Source organism: Camelus bactrianus, chromosome 21 (genome assembly GCF_048773025.1).
Source record: "Camelus bactrianus isolate YW-2024 breed Bactrian camel chromosome 21, ASM4877302v1, whole genome shotgun sequence".
NCBI lineage: Eukaryota > Metazoa > Chordata > Mammalia > Artiodactyla > Camelidae > Camelus > Camelus bactrianus.
This window is the reverse complement of record NC_133559.1, coordinates 27,691,829-27,716,393: the sequence shown is the minus strand read 5'-3', so window position 1 is coordinate 27,716,393 and position 24,565 is coordinate 27,691,829. Positions and strand designations below refer to the sequence as shown.

Below are 24,565 nucleotides of genomic sequence, written 5' to 3'. Positions count from 1 at the left end.
GTCCCTTAACCACTCTGAACCTCAGTTTCCTCATCTATAAAATAGGGATAATATTTGCCCCACCCACCTCACACTGTTGTTGAGAGGTTCATCAGAGATGACGCACATGGACACAGTTTGCATGATATAAAACTACTTATAAGTGTATAGGGAAGCAAGTCAAGAACCAGCTGCATGAGGATGAGGGCTTCAAAGTCTGCCGGAAGCCCCTCTATACCGCTCAGTAGGTATGAGGGACAGCTCAGCACTGACTCCAACCAGGAGCAGCATATGTATCTCAGGGGCTTCTGATCCTTCAGAAATTTTCAGGAAGCTTTTCTCCTGGTTAGAACTAGAATCAAGTCTAGCATTAAATGCTAGATGACAGTTGGTGTTCAGGAGGCTAAAATGATTATCTTGAACCTGGATTTTTGAAATTCTTTCAATCCTGTATTAAGCAAGTTATCTTGGAGCTTTTAAAGTAAAGGTTGGTGATGGGTAAGCGACCTCTGCACTTCTATTTTAATAAAGTAACATTTTTTGAGTAGGAGAGGGGGACTCCAAAGAGCCAGGATCACGTAATAATCTGGATGTCCCAGACAGTCTGGTCTGGGGGCATCCCAGCCAGCTGTCCTCTGGTCACTGTCCCCCGGGGCACTGCCATTCACTACATGGGTGGTATGAGCTGGAGCTGGAGTGGATCACAGGCGTAAGTCACCAGACGGGAGAACCCGGGCTGGCTTCCTCACAGCTTCCTCACCACGTTTCCCTTTTGAATCAGTTGCCACACATTTGCCACTTCAATCTTGTAATCATACAAATCTGAATTTGTAGCTCCTCCTCTTGGAAATTGAGTATCTAGCAACTGTGCCCCTGGTGACAATTGTGCGACTTGGGCGTCACGGAGCAAAGCTTTTCTGGCTTACTGCCTCCGTGAGGCTTCCTATGTGCAAGCACAACTGTGTTAGTCTTGACAGAATTTCTCCCCAAGTAGCTGCGGTCCACAGGCCTGCTCAGGGGAGGAACCCAGACCTAAGAAAACCTAACACTTGTTCCACGCAAGCTCGGGCGAGGTGGGAGCCAGGCACTCTGATCCCCAGTCTTGCTGGACCTTCCACCCTCAGATTCAGTGTGCAGTGTGCGAGCGTGAGGGACATAGTGCAGTGAGTAGGATACAGATACACCATCTCAGTTCCCACGAAACTGGAAACTGAAACCGAGGGCTAGAGGAAGCCAGAAAAGTCTCTGGAAAGTCGAATGTGTTTTCCTGACCTCGTGGTCCTCAGGTGAAGGGAGATAGTTACCTTTTCCAGAAGTACATAATGACGGGGAAGAGAGCCATGATAGCCCCGTGGAAGATGCTCCGGTCTAGGTGGCCCTCTGAAATGGCAGCAAGGATGGCATCCTTCTGGGACTCAGAGATGTTCACCTACCCACAGAGTGCAAACCTGTCACTGGCAGAGGCTCCAGGGAAGGTAGAAAACCTCTTTTGGCCCCCAGGACTTTCAAGACCACACCCTCCCCAGAAGGTGGGAGCTTCTCATGGGGTTGATAGGTAAAGGACATCTGGTTGACCCTGACTTCGCAGTGCCTTACAATTAGCTTTCAGGTTTCTTGTGGGGAAAACGCTTCTTGGCAAAAGGCCAGAGAGGAGTGGCGGTCCCCCTTACCCGCAGCCTCGGGGGGACCTCTGAATGCAGGTAGAGCTTTAGGATGATGTTAATTTTGGATTTCATGAGGATCACATCGTTCTCGTTGTACGCCCGGTTGACTTGCAGCACATGAGCTGAACTCACCAAATCATTGAATCTAAAAAGAGGCAGAAAGAAGGAAATCACCGAGGAGAAGATGAAAGGCCAGGCAGGGCTGCCGGCCCAGACCCATCTGTGGCCTAAAAATGAAAGGACCGTTCTGGGCCCAGGTGTGACTTCGTACGTTCAATTGTAATTCATCTGTCGGCAGATGTTAATTGAACACCTGCCACATGTCAGATGAAGCGCTGAGTGCTTCTTCACCACAAGCTCCCTCATCTACCCCATCCTCCCGTCTTTACCCATCTTGGCCCCTTCATCAGTTTTGCCTCTGACTCTTTCTTTCCTCTCCTGTGCTGACCAGTTCACAATTACCAGCACCGCTCTCTGGAGCAACACATTCCTTTTCTTAACATTTTTATTCTAGTAAAATAAGCACAACATAACATTTACCAGTTTAATCATTTTTAAACGTGGAGTTCAGCGGCATGAAGTAATCCATGTAAACTGTGCAATCATCACCATGATCCATCTCCAGAACTTTTCTCATCTTCCCAAACTAAAACTCCGTGCCCATTAAACACCTTACCCATTCCTCCCTTCCCTCAGCCCCGGGGGATCACCACTCTACTGTCTGTCCCTCCTAGCGACATCTTTCCACTAACTGAAACACATGTCAGGTACACCTTATCTTGATTTAAGCACACAGTCTGCTGCTCTCAGGCCATTTGCAATCTTAACCAGTTTAAATCTTCCTAGGAGTAGAATATAATGGGGTTCCCACTATAAGCCTGTTTCGCATGTCCATTCATGTATTCTATCAGTGGACATTTATAAAGGGTTTACTCCGTGCGGGCACCATTCTGGGAGCAGGAATTCAGCAGTGCACACTGTAAACACAGTCCTGCTTTCCAGGAGCTCATGAGCAGTGAGAGGAAGACGACATATAAATGAATAGAGGACTAATTAAATATGCGGTAGAGAGCTATGAAGACAACAGAAGGGGATGACATGGTTGGGAAGGGGGTGGACCCTGAGACTTGAACAATGAGAAAGAAAAAGACAGTCATCTGAAGACCTGGGGGCAGTGGCTTCTTCCCGAAGAGGGGGCAGCAAGTGCAAAGGCTCTGAAGCAGGCACCAGTGCAGGGGGCATGGGTGGGACAGAGCAGAGACCCTCATGGCTAGAGGGGGGAGCAAGCAGTGAGTAGGAGGGGGCGAGCTCCGGGATGCAGGCAGGCCCTGTTCATGTAGATCCTTTTAGGCGATGAGTGGAGGTTTGGACTTTATCCCAGGGGTGACGGGAAGCCACCGGGACATGGTAGGCAGGAGAGGGATATAATGTGATTTCCACTGAGAAAAAGCTACTCTGGCTGTTGTGCAGAGAACAGCCTGCAGGGGGCCAGTGAGAAAGCAGAGACGGTGGTGATGCAACAGAGCAGCAGAGGGAGGGCTGTTCGCTCTGGGTTTTGTTTTTTTTGGTTTTTTTCCTGCTCACTATCCTCCCCCTTGCACACCTTTTTTTTTTTTCCCCAAATCTCACCACCCTTACTCAAAGTTCAGCTGAGGCGACCTGTCTCCCAAGAAACCCCACCTAAGGACCCAGGTGTCTCAGTGCACTTCCAGGGCCTGACTTGACACCTATCACCCTACTTCCTAACTTTCATTTGTGTGTTTTGTCTGCCACCCTCATTAGTCTGTGGGACCTTGGAGAATACAGAACATCTTAGCTGTTTTTTTGTATTTGCCACGCCAAATCCAGTGCCTAAGAAACAGTCAGGTGGGGGTTGGTAGAGCTCAGTGGCAGAGCATGTGCTTAGCATGCACGAGGCTCTGGGTTCAATCCCCAACGCCGCCACTAAAAATGGATAAATAAATAAATAACCTAATTACCTCCCCCCTAAAACACACACACACACACACACACACACACACACACACACACACACACACACACACACAAGAAAGATAGAAAAGAAAAGAAAAGAAAAGAAAAGAAAAGAAAAGAAAAGAAAAGAAAAGAAAAGAAAAGAAAAGAAAAATCAATAAGCATTGGTGGAACTGAATTAAATCCCTCACTGGGGGGGCCACGGAAGATCCCTTAACCAAGTGGCCCTAACCGGGGTGCTGAGCTACTCGGTGCCCTGCACACCTGGAGAACACCCTGCCTAATGCTGCTGGCGCATCCACCGTATACACTGGTGGTGTCCTTTCACGGACTTCCTCATGTTTCTCCAACTAATGGAGGCAAATATTTACCAAGAGTTATTCATATCGCTTCCCAAATATTTTTGCCTGTTGTTACTATAACTTGTAATTGATTAAAATTGACAAACAATGAACATGAAAAGAAAAGGAATGTGCTGTTTCTGTGAAAACCCACTTGAATGCTTTGGGACGTTCCCATAAAGACAAGTTGCTATTTTAAAAAATTGCTATTGAGTTAGATATGTGTGGCACTGAGATTTAAAACATTGAGGAAACAAGGATAGAAATTCAGAAGGATTAAATTGCTTTGCAGTAACCTACAGTTTCTCCCTCCACTGTAAGGGGAGAAAAATTAAAAATACTAGATGGCATTTTGAGTATTGTTTATACAAGAAAAATATGTGAACCTCCAATTAGTGGAATGGTTTTGGCTTTACTTCAAAAGTTTAACAAGTGAGCGAATGTACATTAATATTTTTTTAACTTGAAAGTATCTGTTTAATGTCATGCACACACACACAGACACACGCAATTTTTATTATTATCATTCCTTGCTTTAACTAAAGAACTCCTGGCCCAGTGGTGCTACACAAGAGGACTTCTATCGTATCAATAAGTAACAGGAAAAAAGTGCTCCACATCCGGGGCATAGGTAAGTGCATTTCAACACCGGGAGCCGCAGAATACTGTGGAGCCTTTAGGACCCAAAGGAAAGAATGGCGGACATGGATACAGTGACAGCTTGCAGTGAGATTTTCAGATGGAGAGTCCTACCCAGCAGAGCTGAAGTCCCTGTGTCACTTCCAGACCACTCCAGTCTTTGTTGGAAAAACTAGGGGTGGAAAGCTGTGAAAGGAAGGAGAAACCAGACACTTACTTCTCCATTTCAGAAAAGAAATATAAATCATTGATGGCAAAGTTAACAATGATGATCCTGTGGCCAAAAATCCGGCGCTTCACAAGGGTTATGTCTCCATTCTCATGGTCTGCACACCGGACACTGGTGGGATTTGTGGCCAGGCGCCCTGGTATGTTTGGGGATATGGAGAAATCTGAGAGAGAACGAGAGAGGAATTAACAAGATGTCACTCTTAAGCATGAGGCTTTTGACCTGGGCATAACCCAAATGAAAAAAAAAAAAAAAGGAAACTGTGCACCCACCTTTGGTCCTGTTGAAATAGTGATTCCCTACCCTTGGGTTCAACCTGTAACTTAGGCTTGAACGTGCTGAAAAAACATCTGCTCAGATTAGTATGACAACACACAGACCGAAAAAAAATCAACTGAGTACAGTGTGTTCCTGGTGCTTGACTAATAGAAATACAATCAACACCGTACTTGGGCTAATCCTTAACGTTTCTTCGGAGGCCGAATATGCGGACCAGATCTTCAAAATACAGTGAGTGGGTCCGATGATGCTTATCAAGGGTTATTGGGGAGGCAATTTAGAAGTAACTAGGAAAACAGCACAAAGGAAAAGCTAAGCCACGAAGAATAGAGAAGAAGTTTATTAAAGAAACTGAGTAGAAAAAAGACAGAAATGAGTAAAGAAAAGCACAGACACTTCTAGAAAGTTTGGATTGTGTCTCAGAAAAATAAGACGCTTATTTTAGCAAGTTTCTTGACTAAGATGTAGCCAAAGACACTCATTCAGAGGGATTCAGGGCTGACAACAGTTTGGGGCTGGAGCTGACGGGTAGACCTTGGTTAACTGCCTTGTCAGCCGAGGGGGGCTGAAGAGGGATTCGAGCAGGTGAGCTGTGCAACCGGAAAAACGTGCGAGGAGCCGACATGGAGCAAAACGGCACTTTATTGCAGTGCAAGCGGGCGGCACTTTCTTCTAGTTTAACATGATGGCGCCCCCCCCACCCCCCGCGGTGCACGTGTCCTGCTTTTATCTGTTTCCTGCCTGCACATGTGCAGTGCTCATCTCTTTGTTCATGAGGCTTCCGTAACACCACCAGCGCGTGCGTACTTCTACTTTCTTTCTTCTAAAACTTACATAACTGGCGCATGCGTACAATCATTATTTACCTTATACTACAAGCATGTTGTTGTGGCCTCGGCCTTGAGTCCCGCCTACTCATCCGAGGCCACTGACATGCCTGATATAAGAAAATTGTTTAATTTGGCTCTAGAATGTACTCTATAAATAAACTACTAACATACATTATAAACGTACTAATAAACCTATTATTCTGGATATCCGTTCAGGAATAACTGGTGTGGGTATAGTGCCCCCTATGGGTTAGGGTTAGGGTTAGGGTTAGGGTTAGGGTTCCTTTTGGTGCAGTGTTACACATAGGACAGGAGGGTAACTACAACATTCAGTAAATACCTGCTTCCCGTTATGTCCCACTGTGCTATGTCCTGGGGTTACCACACTGAATAAGACATAAGGTCCCTCCCTACTACCTTACAATCTCTTTCTTTATCTCTCAGCCTCGAGTTTGAAGGGGAAAAATGTCTGGATAACAGTGGAAGTTGAAATGATAGTCAAGTAGTTTAGGAAAAGAGGATGCTAAATCCACCCCCAAAATCTGAAAGCAATATTGTACTTGTAAACTGGCTCTGGTAGGGGAGGGGAAGACCCAGTTTGGGTTATTTGCCAATTTCTGTAGTAAACACTCCCCCACGGTTGATTTCAAGCTATGGATGGTCTGCCAACTGGCTCACAACATTCCTGAATATTTAACAACTGGCTCTCCACTGGGCTAAGGTTGTCAGGTCGAATTTTTTTAAAGCAAGGCCTAACTCTATGCTGGCTACAAGAAAAGTATTTTACATGTAAGGCATAAATAAATTCTAAGTAAAGGAATGAAAAAAAAGGTATTTATGTTAACACTAATAAAAAGAGAATTGGAGGAACCATTTCAGTATCAGACAAAGTATATTTCAGGGAAAAGAATATTACAAGGATAAAGAAGGTCCTTTCATAATGATAAATGGGTCGGTTACTTGAAGGACAGGACAATCCTAGGAAAGGCTAAGTTATAGTAGTAGAAGGCAGACTGCTGATCAAGCAGGTCTCCCACTGAGCTGCAGAAGCACCTTTGTTATTGGCTCTCATACAATGCTGGGGTGTGGGAAGTTGAAGGAGGGTGAACATGAACTTCCTACCATTCTTGAGCTAGTTTTATTTAAAGAGAAGGAACCAAAGAGCTATTCTTAAATCCTAAATGTTTGATTGTGAAGCAATTCATAAAACATACAAAAAATTTTTGTTAAAAGTCAAAGTTGGGACAACTTAAAAATCATCAAGAGAGGTGAGATTTGTTACTACCAATCCTTCCAGCCTTCTCTCAGGCACTTTCCCCATCTTATGACTCTAGTCCAACTGGCCTGATTGCAGTTCCTAAACTGTACCATCCTCTTTCTTATTTTAGGATTCTATGCACACCTAGAAGTTGCTCGTCTCCTACTTTGCCTGTCTAACTTTCTCATTCCCCAAAACTCAACTTTTATATCATTTTTCTGGGAGAAGTCTTCCCAATTCTCCTTGACTAGATATGGTCTTTCTGCAATTATCATTGGAATCACTCATCATAATTATATAAAAACATTAAGAATATTCGTGAACCTTTTTATAGCACTTACTGCTGCCAAGAATAGTTCTAAGATGGTTTATGTGTACTAACTCAATTCTCACAACAACCCTATGGGAAAGACACAATTATTATTGCCATTCTGAAGATGAGGAAATAGGCACAAAGTCACGTTCACAGGCCCCCTCCAGTTAGAAAGTTGCAGATTCAAATCCAGGCCCTCTGGCTCCAACATCTTTGACTCTCATTTTCTGTCTTGTCCTCAAAACTGTAGGTGCCACGAGGGCAGAGCCTATGCTGTACGTTCATTACTGTACCTCCTGCACCTGACAAAGTGCCCGCCACACTGTGGATTCTCAAAACTGTGTCGAACTAACAAACGGATGAATGAATGAAGCAGCAGAATAAATCGATACTATGGACAAACCACATAATGAAATAGTTTTATAAAAACGTGAGATCTCAAAGTGCCTGAGACTAATCATTCCTTCCCCTTTCTGGCTCCTTTAGCAGAATCTACTGGGCTCACATCCTCTCTGGTGGGGGGGGCGGGCTAGGCTTGGATTTGCACCCAGGGCCTGGAGTCCTTGCTAGACCCCAGGCTAACGCAGGCATTGAAACTGAGTAGGATCATGTAGGGCCTTCCCAGGGACAGACACCCCTGTTCCCCATGTCCCCTGACTCTTGTTAGTAGAAAAGCTTTAGTTTCTTAGGTCTTTCCTGAGTTCCAAAGAGGAAATTTTATCAGAGAAATGAGAAAATGCAGAGACAAAGGAAAACAGTGAATCAAGACAAAATAATAAGAGTTTAGCCATAAAACAAAGTCAAGGACCTTTAGTTCCTCCTCAGGGGTTCTAGATAATATTTTGATCCATATCCTTGAGTTGTATTACAGATACTAAAACCTCCACCAGGTGAAAGAAGTTAACTGCATGCTGACCACCAGCGCATAGATCCCAGACTGGCTGGAACCAGAAGGTTGATGATGTTGACTTCAATGACCTAACTGCCAACCAATCAGAAGAATGTCCACACACCGATGATCAGGCACCCTCAGCTTGCCTTTAAAAACCCTTCCCTAAAAGCCATCGGGGAGTTTGGGTCTTTTGAGCATGAGCTGCCCATTCTCTTTGCTTGACTCCACATTGGGTGCCTTGCAATAAACGCTGTACTTTCCTTCACCACAACCTGGCATTGGTAGATTGGCTGCACCACATGTGGATGACTGGACCCAAGTTAGATTCAGTCGCAGCATGACACAAAGCAGTAAGCTCTGCAGTTTCTTGCTGGGACTAACCCTGGTAGCTAAAATACCAGTGGGAAAGGGGAATAAACAGAGAAGTGACTTACTTTCCTTGTTATCATGTACTTCCAGGTGAAGATAGTCTTCAAACTCCCGGCGCTTTTGGAGATTAGACATACATCGGCGGTACTTACAAAAGCTCTTGATAAAGCTGATCATCTTCAGCAAGCCTCTCTTCTGCAGAAAGAGAAAGGAGCAAGACATTTTCCTTAGTATAGCCTGCTGTTCATGGGCTGTCTGCTATGTGCCAGAAACTTGACATTCAGTACTTTAAAAGGAGTAATTTTTAGTTGCAATTTAAAGGTGAGGAAACTCAGGTCAGAGAGATATCGGATGGTCATTCCCCAGTTTATCTAGCCCTTAATAAATTGGTATCTTATTCTGGGAAGGTAATGCAAGTTCTTTCTGGGTGGAAAATTCTGGCTTCACCCAGGCATGGCTGGGGCCCTTGGCAATTCTCCAAACTCTACAGTCTTTCTACGGTGAAGATTTGAGATGCCACGACTGGGAGAGGAAGTGTGAGAGCTAAAAACAGGAAGAAACAGAGGACAGAGATAAGTGTGACTCATGAGAAAGGAATAACGGCTCAGACAGATTTTGAAATGTTGAAGAAATAAGGAAATGAGTAAACCATTTTTAAGCAATACTTAAAGAAAAACATAATTACATGCACACACCACACGGACACAAACAAATGCATGTTATGTTTCTGCATCCATTTCTTTTTTTCTTTTCTTTTCTTTTTGGTGGGGGAAGTAATTAGGTTTATTTATTTATTCTTAGAGGAGATACTGGGAGTTGAACCCAGGACCTCATGCATGCGCTCTACCACTTGAGCTATAACTTTCCTTGCTGCATCCATTTCTTAATAGATACCCAGTGACCATTCTCCAGTTGATCTACCCCTTAATAAATTGCTATTTAGAGCCTGAAAGAACCTTGCTGATCAACTAGTTCGGCTGTCTCATTCTGTAGAGAGGGAACTTCAGTGTAAGCTTGGCTTTCGCGAGCCAGTGGTTAAGTACAAAACCACTGGATTTAGTAACAGAAGCTTTGAGTCTGGAGCCTAGCTTCACCTTAATTGGGTAACTCGGGTCAACTTCCTTATGTCTCAATGTCTCCATGTGTAAGACAGAAACAGCAGCCTTCAGGGCTGTGGTGAAGGTTAGTGATGATATATGTAAATCACCACGTACAGTGCTTGGCACAAAGTAGGCACTAAGTACACGCTGGATCCTTTTCATACTTTCTTAACTGAGGGCAACCAGAAGGCCAGAAATGAAAACAAAGCATCCTGGTGCTTTAATATGACACATGATCCTTTGTGGTACCCTGACATGGAGCTATCCACATATGATGAAAATAAAGAGGACGAAGGAGGGAGTGGCACATTTATTGCATTAGTGGGCAGAGGCATTGCTTTTTTTCACTATTCTAATGTAATTGTTTTTAATTCAGCCAGCGTGTATATAATTTTATATAGTTGTGATTATAATACATATACAATTTGAGAATCTGCTGTTTTTCTTAAAATTTTTTCTCATGTTTTTTAATTGAATGATTCTTGAAACTCTATAGTGCTTTACAATTTTCAGAAGTTCCCCACATGTGATTTCATATAATCTCATAATAACCCTTCCCCCCACCCTTATCTGGCCCCTCCCCTCGTTCCTGTCCCCACCGGTAACCCCTAGTTTTTCTGTCCATCTGGGAGTGACACAGGCGTTGTTTTCAGGGGCCTTAGCACGATCTTTAGAGTCAGGCAGAGCTGGGCTCAAATCTTTCTGATAATAACCAATTTTGCGACGCAATGAGCAATTGATTAAGAGGAGCGTGTATTTTTTTTTCCCTCCAACCATACGAAGAGTCTCTTTAATGACATTCCTGTCTCCTCTTTCTTTCCTTTTTCTCCCCTCCCACGGGAGAATGAGCTGGATGACTGATGAGATTGGAAGAGAGAAAAGGACACGCCCTGCTCTTCGGCCTTCCGCGTCCCCTCGGGAGCCGCAGGTCTGCAGACCCCTGTGTTGAGGCCTGCCCTTGGCCGTACAGTAAGGGGCTCACCCGGGTACATGGAGGCCTAATTGTTCCGTCATGCCAGTGACTGGATGTGTCAGTAACTAAGTAAGGGTGCAGAGAGGATTGTCAAATGTCCTCCAAACTAGCTTTCAGCAGTAAAAAACAAAACAAAACGAAAAACCTGCTGTTTTGATCTCCATGCGACCATTCCCTGGGCCCATCACTCAACTGGTTCTAATCACAAGTAGCGAGGACAGGGATTCCCTTGCTTTCCCACTAGATCAATCCTTCTGAGCCACAGATTCCGCCTTTGTAAATGGGGATTTGAAAACCTACCCCAAAAGGTAGTTGTTTTGGTGAATAAATAACCTAACAGTGTAGTGACAATGCCTAGGCTGTTTTTTTGTCCCCAGTGTCCTGTCGTCACCATCTTCCGCACTGACCTGGGATCCATGCAGGTAAGTTGCCGTTGTCTTTGAGGACTTCCTGGTCGAAGTTAGGGTTTCATGCTCCCTCTCCTGACGGTGATGTGGGAACAGATCTTGGTAATCTTTAAACCTGCCAACAAAGACGGGAAGGGATAAATTTGGGAGTTCAAGATCTACAAATATTAACTACTATATATAAAAATAGATTAAAAAACAAATTTATTCTGTATAGCACACGGAACTATATTCAATATCTTATAATAACCTTTAATTAAAAAGAATATAAAAATGAATATATGTATATATGTGCATGACTGAGACATTTATGCTGCACACCGGAAACCGACACACTGTAACTGACTATACTTCAATTAAAATAAGTAACAAAGAAGGCAAAAACCCAGCACATAAAAGGTAACAGTCAAGGCCAACCTATCATTATGAGAATGGGTTATGAGACTCCTTGAGTAAGTGATGGTTTTCAGAAGCCAACCAGCGGCTCCAGAGAATCACTGCCTTCTCACTGTCCCCCGGCAACACTCACCACCTGTCTTCCAGAGACTTCATGACATAGCTCTGGAGCAGTAACAACATGGTTGTGCTAATGTGACTCATGTGAGAGACTTCTTTGATAACAGGGGCATCGCACTGCAGTATTTCTTCTAGAAAATGCAGGAGAGAGAAAGAAAGTCATCATTTTCTTGTCTACCATTTCTGATAGCTGTTTTTTTGTTTTGTTTTGTTTTTTGTTTGTTTGTTTGTTTTTTCTCATCTTAGAGCCTTATGGTTCCTTATTCTCAATCTGGTTACACTCAGCTCTCTACAATTTGTTTGAAAATCTCACAAGCACATTTGGACTGTTATGTGTAAGTGTGTTTGTAGAGCAAATCCTATCCTGGTTTGGTTCCATTCAAATTTCAAAGGTAAGTGCTTAAGGGGAAAGAAATGTTTAAAGGACTCATTTCTGCAGCTCGTTTAAAGTTGTAAGTTTGAAGTTTAGAAAGAGAGTTGAGGAATAAAGGATTAAAGTTAAATGGCTGAGGCAGATGGGAAATCCAAGATTACCAATAAGTATTCTAAGGGCAATATGATTTTCCAGGTGTTCAAAGACTGCTGTGTTCAGTAATAAAACTTAAAAACTTATCAGGGACAGGGTCTACATACTCGTCTTTCTCTTCTAGCTCATTCAAAATGATGCCCAGAACTTGATTTCCTGAGACTCAATAAATAAATATTACTTACAAGTAAATACTTGCCAGTTTTATCTCTTCTACTTTCATAAAATGTATAATCTTATTCTCGGTTTACCACAAGCCAAATGCACACCAACCTATCTGCTCATCTGTTCCAAAATAGGAGGCTTTATCTTCATTGCTTTGCTTTAAGATTTGTTTACCTCCAGGATGGGACCACGCTCATTTCCTTTTGTTTTCCTCTAGAATTATAGGTCAGTACTTGCAACTCTGCTTCTGGCCGAGATCAATTTACATGGGTGAGATTTACCTTCCCGCCTTAGGCAAGAAAGTGAGACAAAATTGATGAAACAAGGATTTTCAGGGAGACAGCTCTCCTTTTCAGTACCTTTCAGCGCTCTTCACAACCTATGGGGGGTGGACATGCCAACTGTGCATGCTGCTAACTCTTGTTTTTGTATCTAACTCCAGTCTGGTTGATTTGAGGATCGAATGACTTGAGTCTGAATTCAAGTTCCAACAACTGGACTAGTTAACTTCTCTGTGTTTTACCTTCCTCATTAGTAAAATGGAGCTATTTGTCCCTACCTTTTAAGGATTAAATAAAATCCTTTTCTCAGGGTTAAATAAAGCTAAATGAGAGGATATATTTTACATATAAGTGCAAGTGTTTTGCACTTGGCTTCTTTCACTGCTGCTATTATGTTAGATTTATTATTATATTATTATTTCAGTTTTTCTAAAACGATTTTATTTATTATAAAAAACTAAATACTAGCACATGTTGAGAATTTAAGTAAAACTCTTGCTTAAGAACTACAAGCAAATTCTGATTTTAATCAACCATCCATTCTGTCTTTTGAACATTATACTTCAGAATGGTTGCATATCAAAGAATAACAAAGCAGATAGGGTTTTTTTTTTGTTTTTGTTTTTTTGTTTTTTTTTTTTGCCTATGCTTCCTTAAGTTCTCCTCTTTTTTCTTGGAGGAAAATAGTGATAAACTTGATTCATTTTTTTCCTTTTTCAAATACTGTATTTTATCACTTATATGTGGAATCTAAAAAATAAAATGAATGACTATAACCGAACAGAAACAGACTCATAGATGTAGAGAACAAACTAGTGGCTACCAATGGGGAGAGGGAAGGTGGGGCAAGATAGGGGTGGGGATTAAGAAGTACAACATACTTGGTATAAAATAAGTAAGATACAAGGATATATTATACAGCACAGGGAATATGGCCAATATTTTATAATAACTTTAAATGGAGTTTAAAATATATAGAATCACTGTGCTGTACATATGAAACTATTATAATGTTATAAATCAACTGTACTTCAATTTAAAAAAATGGATTTACTATTTCCTGCTTTCACTGTCCCTGTTTTTCACTGAAGTGTAGTTGATTTACAATGTTGTGTTAGTTTCTGGTGCACAGCATAGTGATTCAGTTACACATATATTCTTTTTCATCATAGGTTATTACAAAATATTAAGTATAGTTTCCTCTGCTATACAGTAGGAACTTGTTGTTTATCTATTTTATATATAGTAGTATGTATCTGCCAATCTGAAACTCCTAATTTATCCCTCTCTGCTCGCTGACCTTCTTCATCTTTGTCTCAATACTGCCTCGTGTGGCCGCTGCTCTGCTCTGAGAGCAGCAGCCAGTTCTGCTGCTCTTTTCTGTTTATCTTGTCTCCTGTTCTATGTCTTGAGTCCTGTTCTGTTCTGTTGTTTCCTGCCTTGGGAAAGACAGGCTCTTTCCCAAACTCTCCTAAGATTTGAAAGGGCAAAGGAAACATTATCAGGAGAGAAAGATGCATACCAGGAGAGTTTTTGCCCTGGAAGAAAGTCTTAACTATGTTTTCAAGGAGAGAATTGTAAATCTTCTCATTCCTCTCAACAGTGATCTTCTGTATGGCCATCAGGAATTGCAATGGGCTGTCAGCCTTCCGTTCTTTCAGGAACTCCATGAAGAACTCCAAGTGGTGTGGGTTTAGGAGGACTTCTGTCAAGTTTCTGGAAAACAAGAAGGCATCACTGGTGGAGAGACAGGGCTGGTGATCCAGGATTCTGCTCTGATTGGGGAATGGGGAAGGGCACCTCCCAGACTACAAGGCTCTGGCCATGACTGAAGAGCAGGGTGAATGAATTACTCACCTTATTTCCTTGGAGATAAACTTAAACTTTTATTTACCCATCCTAAGCTTGGTCCAGTCATGTGACAACCCCAGTGGAAGAGGAGAAGGAGTATTTTAAAGGGGACATTTTTTTTTCAAGAAAATCTTTTTACACTGTGGCTTCAATGGGCAATCATTTCAGTGAGGCAGAGCACGAGTGATCAGCAGTTACTGATCAATATTTCTAAGTTTCCATTACTAATTTCCTCTTTCATGGTTCCTTAAATACAGGTGCCCCTAATGTTTCACCTTCAGTCCTCTTTACTTTTGCCTTATGAACCTTGCCTCCCTCCTCCCCCCAACCGCGGTTAATCTCTGCATCCTCTGTGGTTTCAATTTTCATTCTTGTGGGGAAGTGGTTTCGATTTTCATTGATATGGTGAAGCTGTGTCTCTAGTTTCTATGAGCCCCACTTCAGAACTTCAGCTGCCCATTGAACCTTGTCTTTATGTCATTGCTATTGTTTCAATCTCTCCACATAAACCCACAAGTTGTCCAACTTGCTCTTCCTCCGTCACACACCTATCTCATTAAGAATGACGTTAGCTATAGGTTTTTTTAATAGATGCTCCCTTTTAAAGGATGAGACTGTTCTCTTCTAATTTTATTGAGAATTTTTATTATAAATGGGTGCTGGATTTTGTAAAATGCTTTTAATGCATCAACTGAGATAATCAAGTGAAATTTTCCTCCCTTATTTTATTAATACGACACATTGTATTAATTTATTTTCAGATGTTAAATCAATCTTGCATTCCTGGAGTAAATCCCACTTGGCCAAGCTATGGCATCCTTCCTACATGTGGGTGAATTTGGCTTGAGGAATTTTATATCTAGATTTAAGACGGACATTGGTCTGTAGTTTTCTTTTTTTTTTTTGATAACTTTGTTCGGCTTTGGGATCAGGATGCTACTTGCCTGCCTCATAGAATAAGTTAGCAAGTGTCCTTTTCCCCTGTATTTCCTCACAGAGGTCATAGATGATCGGCATTATTTATCCTTTAAATATTTCACAAGTTTTTGCAGTGAAGCCATCTGTGTCTAGACTTTTCTCTGTGAGACTTCAAATTATTAATTCAGTTTCTCCTCTTGTTACAGATTTACTCACATTTTCTATTCCTCAGTCGCTCTTAGAAATTTATCTATTTCATCTAAGTTGTCTAATTTACTCCTTACATTTTCTTACATATGTATTAATTTCTGTAGGGTCAATGGTTGTGCCCTCTCTTTTTATCCAGATTTTGGCGATGTGTGTCATCTCATTTTTTTCTGGTTTTGTCAGTGTAGCTAATGGTTTATCAATTTTGTTGATCATTACCAAAAAACCTACTCATGCCTGGATTTTCTCTATTTTTTCTCTCTGTTTTATTGATTCCCACTCTAATACTTATTATTTACTGCCTTCTACTTACCTTGAGTATAGTTTGCTAGCATCATCTCACCAACTTTAGTCTCCATTTTCTTTTTTATTGAAGAATAGTTGATTTATAATTTTATATTAGTTTCATGTGTATAATATAGTGATTCAAAATTTTATAGATTATAGTCCATTTAAAGTTATTACAAAATAGTAGCTATACTTCCCTGTGCTGTACAATGTATCCTTGTTGCTTGTTTATTTTATATGTAGTAATTTGTATCTCTTAATCTTCTACCCCTATCTTGTCCCTCCCAGCTTCCCTCTCCCCACTGGTAACCACTAGTTTGTTCTCTGTATCTGTGAGTCTGTACTGTTTTGTTTATATACATTCCTTTGCTTTATTTTTTTAGATTCCACATAAAACTGATAATGTAGATAATATTTCACTCAGCATAATACCTTCTAGGTCCATCCACATTGTTGCAAATGACAGAATTTTTCTTTTTTTATGGCTGAGTAACGTTCCATGGTGTGTGTGTGTGTGTGTGTGTGTGTGTATCACAATTTCTTTATCCATTCATCTGTTGATGGACACTTATAAATGCTTGAGATAATTTCTAGCCTCTTAAATTTGTTGAGACTTATTTTGTGGCCTAACATGTGATGTATCCTGGAAAACATTCTGGGTACACTTGAAAAGAATGTGTATTCTGCTATTTTTGGATGGAATGTCCTATAATATCTATTAAGTCCAATGGTCTAATGTGTCATTTAAGACCACCATTTCCTTACTGATTTTCTGTTAGATGGTCTGTCCGTTGATGTAAGTGGGGTGTTAAGGTTTCCTAGTATTATTGTATTAGTCAATTTTGCCCTTTATAAAAGTCCATTAATATTTGCTTTACATATTTAGCTACTCCTGTATTAGGTGCATATATGTTAACAAAGGTTATACTTTCTTCTGTGTTAATTCCTTTGTTATTATATAATGCCCTTCTTTGTCTTTGGTTATATAATTTGTTTGAAAGTCGATTTTGTCTAATATGAAAATTGCTACCCCCACTTTCTCATTGTTTCCATTTGCATGAAATCTTTTTCCATCTTGTCACTTTTAGTCTGTGTGTGTGCCCATGACTTTTGGTAGGAATGAAGTTTGGTGCAGCCATTATGGAAAATACTAAAAACTGAAAGTAGACTTACCCGATGACCCAGCAATCCCACTCCTGGGCATATATCTGGAGAAAACTCTAATTTGAAAAGATGCACGCACCCCAGTGTTCATAGCAGCACTATTTACAATAGCCAAGACATGGAAACAACCTAAATGTCCATTGACAGATGACTGGATAAAGAAGTTGTGGTATATTTACACACGGAATATATGCTACTCAGCCATAAAAAAGAATAAAATAGTGCCATTTGTAGCAGCATAGATGGACCTGGGGATCGTCCCACTTTTAGGATTAAGCAAAATAATCCAGAAAGAGAAAGAAAATTACCATGTGATATCACTTATATGTGGAATCTAAAAAAAAAAAAAAAAGACACAAATGACATTATTTAGAAAACAGAGACACACTTACAGACATAGAAAACAAACTTATGGTGGAAATGCAGTGGGGAAGAATAAATTGGGAGTTTGGGGTTTGTAGATACTAACTACTAGATATAAAACATTAAAAAAACAAGGTCCTACTACTGTACAGCAGAGGGAACTATATTCAATATCTTGTTATAGCCTAAAATGAAACAGAATATGAAAAAGAATATATATATATATATATATATATATATAAATATAAATGAATCACTATGCTGTACACCAGAAATTAAGACAACATTGTAAATAATTTCTGAAATTAAGACAACATTGTAAATTGACTGTACATAAATAAGTGAATAAATAAATAAATAAATATTTAAAAAATGGCTGAACAAATTGCCATGATTTACAACAAATTATAGTCAAGTTGAGAAGGTAGAAAACATATCTAAAAATTAAAGAGCAGTAAAAAAATAGTACACAGTAAGTTCTTGATGTTATATTTTAAGGGTTTAGTATATCAGAGACGGAAGTCATAGCAGGCATACAACTGGAGAACTTTTTCCGTAGAGATGGAACTTGTGCTAAGGTAAGTGGAAAGAAAGGTGAGTGGACACTCCTGAGAGAAAAGGGCCACAGAGCCTTTCCTTAGCAGTGAGACCTTAGGGAGGCTGACTCTAAGGTTGACTATGAGGGGGAGAGACAAGAATAAGGAGCCAGGTAGGAGGTACTACACCAATATGCAATCCAGAAAAGCACAACCTGGCGAGGCCACACGTACAAAGACGTTTATTGGGGTACTATTCACAGCAATGAAAAATTAAAGCTGATGTAAATGTCCATTAACAATATATAGTTAAGAGATTTCCAGTCAAGGTGGTAGAGTGGCAGGACCACAGCTCGCCTCTCGTCGTGACTACAACAGAACCACAACTGACTGCTAAACAACCATCGGAAAGAAGACTGGAACCTAACAAAAAAGATCTTCTGCAACTGGAAACACAAAGAGGGAACCACAGGGGGACGGTAGGAGGGGTGTTCTCACAATATAATCAGGCCCCATACCCCCAGGGTGGGCGACCCACAAGCTGAAGAATAATTAAGCCGCAGAGGCCCTCCCACAGGAGTGAGAGCTCTAAGCCCCACGTCCGGCTCCCCAGCCCAGGTTCCAGCATTGGGAGGAGGAGGAGACCCCAGGACATATGGTTTTGAAGGCCAGTGGGGCTTAACTCCAAGAGCCCCACGGTACTGGGGGAAACAGAGACTTCATTCTCTTGGGATGCATACACAGAATCTCACGGGGCAGAGGCAGTGATTTCATAGGAACCTGGGCCAGGCCTGCCTGTTGGCGTTGGAAGGTCTCCTGGGAACTTAGGGCACAGCTACGGCTCACCCAGGGGACATAAAAGCTGGTGGCAGACATTTCAGGAGTGTTCATCTATATGAGCTTTCCTGGAGGCTGACATCTTGATTGGATCATTAGCACCAAGACCTAGCCTCACCCAACAGCCCGTAGGGAAGCATCAGGCCAAACAACATGCAGGGTGGGAACAGAGCCCCACCCATCAGCAGACTTCCTGAGCCACCAAGGCCTCTAGACAGGGCCCTACCCACCAGAGGACCAGGACCAAGCTTCACCCAGCAGTGGGCAGGCACTGGCTCCTCCTGCCAGGAAACCTGCATAAACCTCTAGTCCAGCCCCATCCACCAAGGGCAGGTACTAGAAATAAGAAAAGAACAATCCCAAAGCCTGTGGAAGGAATCCACAAACACAGGCCAGACTCCACCCTGGGCCCGGCTGGAGCCTGGCCCTTGGGTGACAAGAGGGGAGTGCACTGCTGGGACACATAGGACGTCTCCCACAGAGGGCCACTTCTCCAAGGTTGAGAAATGTGACTAACCTACCTAAAAGTACAAATACAAAGATAGACAATATGAGGTGGCAGAGGAATATCTCCCAGGCCAAGGCACAAGATAAAATCCCAGAAGAAGAAATAAGTGATGAGGAGACAGGAAATTGACCTGAGAAAGAGTTTAAAGTAATGATGGCGAAGATGTTCAGAGAACTCAGGAGGAGTATTGATGCACAGAGTGAAGTTTTTAGCAAAGAGTTGGCAAATATAAAGAACACCCAGAGCTGAAGAATAAAATTACTGAAATAAACAATACACTAGAAGGAACCAAGAATAGACTAAATGAGGCAGAAGAGTGGGTCAGTGAGCTAGAAGACAGATTAGTGGAAATCACTACCACAGAACAGAAAAAAGAAGAAAGAATGAAAAGAAATGAGGACAGTTTAAGAGAACTCTGGGGCAACATGAAGCGCTCTAATATTCACATTATAGGGGTTCCAGGAAGAGAAGAGAGAGAGAAAAGACCTGAGAAAGTTTTTTGGAGAGATAATCACTGAAAACTTCCCCAACTTGGGAAAGGAAACACTCACCCAAGTCCAGAAGTGCAGAGAGTTCCACACAGGATCAACCCAAAGAGGAACACACCAAGACACATAGTCATCAAATTGATAAAAATTAAGGATAAGGGGAAGATTTTAAAATTAGCAAGAGAAAAGCAACAAATAACACACAAGGGAACTCCCACAAGGTTATCAGCTGATTTTTCACCAGAAACTCTCCAGGCCACAAGGGAGTGGCAGGACATATTTACAGCAATGAAAGGAGAGAATTTACAACCAAGAATACTCTACCCAGCAAGGCTCTCATTTAGACTTGATGGAGAAATCAAAAGCTTCACAGGTAAACAAAAGCTAAAAGAATTCAGCACCACCAAACCAGCCTTACAACAAATGCTAACGGACCTTCTCTAGTCATCAAACCGTAAGAAAAGAGAACAAAAAGAAAAAAAGAGAGAGGGAAAAAAAAGCACACAAAAGATTGCTTTGGCAGTTTGGGGTCTTTTATGGTTTCATATAAATTTTGGAATTGTTTGTTCTAGTTCCATGAAAAATGTCGTGAGTATTTTGACAGGGATTGCACTGGATCTGTAGATTGCTTTGGGTAGTATGGCCATTTTGATAATGTTGATTCTTCCAATCCAAGAGCACAAGATATCTTTCCATTTCTTTGTGTCTTCTTCAATTTCCTTCATCAATGTTTTACAGTGTTCAGAGCATAGGTAACCTCCCTATTTAAGTTTATTTCTAGGTATTTTGTTGTTTTTGATGCAATGGAAATGTTTATGCCAGTTATTAAATTCTGGTTTTTGAAGTGAAAAAAAAAGTGAAATATGCCCCTTTTTTATGGGTGAGTTTTATTCCATCACATATATATGCTGCATCTTCTTTATCCATTCATCTATTGACATGCACTTAGGATGCTCCATATCTTGTCAATTATAAATAATGTTGCTGTTAATAGCAGGGTCTATGTATCCGTTTGAATTAATTTTTATTTTGTGGTTGGCTTTATTCCTTTGATCACTATGTAAGTTTAAAAAGCTAAAGCTCTAAATGTTCTTAGAAAGAATGAACAGCACATAAATGTAAATTAAAAAATATGTGCAGTATATTGTGTATATGCATTTACATGCAATACATTGTGTATGTGCAGTCAAATTGTAACAATTCTACGTAATAAAATCGAAAACTGAAAAAAAAGTAGCTAAGTAAATGATGCTACATCCATACTATGGAAGGAGGTAGATCTATTCATACTCACATGAAAGGATACCCATGATAATTCAGTAAGTTTAAAAAAGTAATTCTATAATATAGAGAGCACGGGGCCAATTTTAGAAAATAAATAATGATTTGTGCATGTATGTATGATTAAAGACAGCCTGTGCCCAGACATGTGGCCATAGCCAGATCCTATGTCCTACCTGGGTCTTACTGAAGGCTTCCTTAAAGCAGTCTTTCTGAAGCGTGACATTTTCCTACGCGAGGTTGAAAGCATCCTTGGTTCTTCGACAATTTTCACTGTAAAATCTAATTTAAAAAATCACAATATTGGGGGACACCGTGTTATAAAGAACATTGCAGAGATTAGGAAGGTACAAAGTAACAAGGGCATTAATCATACATCGAATGCACGGGGTCCCCATAAGTGCTGCCCTCTCAGGCCGTCAGTGCCAATTTCCACCCCGATACTCACGCCAGTCCAGTGTTATCTAAGTCTGTTGGCCATTAGGCAGGGCTCGCCTTCCTCAGAAGACGGCTGAGACCAAGTCCATCATACTTCTCATTTGAACTCCAAACGTCCCCCCTCCCTCAGTCAGCCATTGGTACTAGACCATACTCCTCACGGCAGTCAGTCTTCCTTGACACCTCTGCTCCCCTATCCTAAACCCCTCCACTCGCCCTCTGGAACTCCTGCTTTGTAACCAGCCAACACCTGCAGACGCTTGACCTCTTCATGAAGAGTATCCTCCACCTTCTTGCTTTACCTGAAACATTTTCTTATCTGAGGACACTGCTTCCACTGCAAGCTTCTCAAGTGGGATTGTACCACACCACACACAATTCAGAGTGGGCATCTGGCTCCCCATAGCTGTTTAGAAACCATTATTTAAAAAAAAATAAATGAAAACATTACTATTGAAGAGTAGTAGACTCCAAGGATCTCAGTATTAGAAGAGCCTTTTGAGCTTAATATTGTAGAATAAAGTACAGATTATCAACTCACTAGGGGTAGGGATGGCATGTTACTCAGCTCACCCCCCAAATTAGAACGTAGCCTAGTTTATGCTTTAAAACGTTTGTTAACTAGATGGTAGCCCACAGGAAATTTGGGGGCGGTTTGCTAATGTTTTTAGTAACAGCATACAAAAACGACTGAAAGCAATAGAACTATGTACTGGATCTAAATAAATGCAATTGAATAGGTAAAAAATAAAATCCAGACAATCAAACGTTAGGTATAAAAAAACAAAAAAACCAAAGAAACCCCAAACACCTAGAAGTGCTGGATAAAAACACACACCCTTTTAAACTCGTAAGCAAATGTGTAAGGAATTAAGATAAAACGTGTAGAGATTAGAAACAAAGGGAGTGCTGGAAACCAGAAAGGTAGGCGGACACCAACGCGCTAGCTGCCTTAGAGGTGTCTGCAGGGCTGAAGCCTCAGCGAGACAGAAGACGAGGCTACAGGCCTTTAGAAAATGGGCCGAAAAGCCCTTCCAGTGCTGCTTTTACCCTAAAGGCACTGGGCAATTATGACAACTGCTGAGAAGCTGAGTAAATCTTTGGCAGGCTTTCAGGGCAAAAGGGAAAAAAAAAATGCAAAACAGCAAAGGAGAAGAGGCCCTGCTAAATGCCCTGGGTTTCAGCTGGGACCCCACGCAGTCAGGGAAACCAGAAACAGCTCATCCATCAGAAGGGATGAACGCAGCTTTGAACCAACTCAATCCCTAAATGGATTAAGGGTCTCCGGATGCTGTTAGCTCAGTATATGCCAGAAGGAAGAATCTTCTCTGGAGGAAAATGACGTCACCCAGAGCCTCAAATTACCTCTACAAATTTATACCAATAATGTTCACAAATAAAACAAATAATAAGGTATTTAAAAACATGTGACCAAAAATCAAGGGGAGAAAACATGACGTTTGACCTGTAGACATGTATAGATGTTTCCAGCACAGACAGGAGATCCAAATATGGACTTTAAATTACTATTATTAACATACATCAAGGAGGTAAAAGAGAACAAGGGAATCATCAACACAGACTGAATATCAAAGAAAGAAAAAAAATGGAAATTCTAAAAAATAAAAAAGTTTAGTGACAGAAACTTAGAAAATTAAGAATTAATAAAACGTTTAATGACAAATGACACAGCTGAAGTGAGAATTGTTGAACTAGGAGTTAGATAAAAGTAAAATATCCAGACTGAAACAGAGAGAAAAAATACAAAAACAATACAGAAAAAAGCATATATGACATACGGCTAAAATTTCAAAAATATATGTAGTACGATCGAGGGGAGAGATTAAACAGGGCAGGACAAATATTTGAAGAGGTAATGACTGAAATTCCCCTAAAACTGACAAAGAACACCAAGCTAGAAATGCAGGAAGTCCTAACACCATGAACAACATAAATACTTAGGCGCATCATAGTGAAGCTGCGTAAGAGCAAAGACAAACAGAAAAAAGGGAATGAGTGGACGGAAAAGGTGAAATATTTCCTTCTACTGAGCAATGTCGGTGAAGGCTGAAGTCTGGCTCCTCAATGTGAACTAAGGAAGCCAAGAGACAACGGAGTAACAGCTTCAAAGTGCTGAGAAAAATAACTCCAACAAGAATTCTACATCCAGAGACTATGTTCTTCAAAAATGAAATCTACGACATAGAGATGGGCTGTTGCCCCACACAAAGTTCAAGGGCAAGCCACAGGTGTGAAACGTCTGGGCATGAAGTGGTCCTCTAAAGGATGGGACATTCTGTTTGCAGTTAAACGTCAACTGTTTACACTTCAGCCTCATGCAACATGCCTTAGGCCCCTTCACCACACTTGTCCATCACTCTCAGACCCATTTATGCAGTCACGTGCAAATCCACATCTTATTGGAGACAAGCTTAATGATGGTCTTTATAGGAGGCACAAAGGTCAATTCCTCAAGCTCTTCCCCGATTCCCCTGGCTCCCTCTTTTGGGTTGAGGCATTGGCCACCATGGACCATGCGCCCTGGAGTCTGCAGACTAAACACAGCTCCTCTTGGCTGCTCTCCACAGCCATCTCCTCATGCTCCCTTAGAACATCGGATTCTTCTGCTTGTCGGGCTTTGGGAGACACAGAGGCTCCCGCAGGAGTGGAGCCTGTTGTCCTCCATACCCATGTTCCTGTCACATCGTGGATAAGGCATGTCCCCCAACAGTGGCTCAGCACGACCATATCCACCTCCTCACAGGAAAATGGTACCTTCAGGAATGGGCTAAGCCTGACACGGCAGGTCTTTCCAAATACAGGAGGATGTGACTTCCCCAGTCCCGACCCTGAGGGGCTGATGAGGGCGCCCCTGCTGCCTAGACCTCTGGTGACTTGGGCTAACCCCTGGGAAGAGCTGACGGGACAAGAAAGGGAGACCATGTATTACA

The 24,565-nt window shown here is 41.6% G+C and overlaps 1 protein-coding gene across 1 annotated transcript in view; it reads right to left on the bottom strand.

The window, feature by feature from the left end:
• RGSL1 (regulator of G protein signaling like 1) overlaps positions 1-24,565 on the bottom strand; it is a 55,885-nt gene that overhangs the window by 5,221 nt on the left and 26,099 nt on the right. The window contains exons 10-17 of the mRNA XM_010954939.3: positions 21,353-21,458; positions 14,258-14,451; positions 11,777-11,894; positions 11,248-11,362; positions 8,833-8,962; positions 4,815-4,989; positions 1,650-1,788; positions 1,284-1,408 (exon numbers count right to left, since the gene is read on the bottom strand). Of these exons, the coding sequence (XP_010953241.1) occupies positions 1,284-1,408; positions 1,650-1,788; positions 4,815-4,989; positions 8,833-8,962; positions 11,248-11,362; positions 11,777-11,894; positions 14,258-14,451; positions 21,353-21,458 (1,102 nt within the window). The remainder of the gene's footprint in view (positions 1-1,283; positions 1,409-1,649; positions 1,789-4,814; positions 4,990-8,832; positions 8,963-11,247; positions 11,363-11,776; positions 11,895-14,257; positions 14,452-21,352; positions 21,459-24,565) is intronic.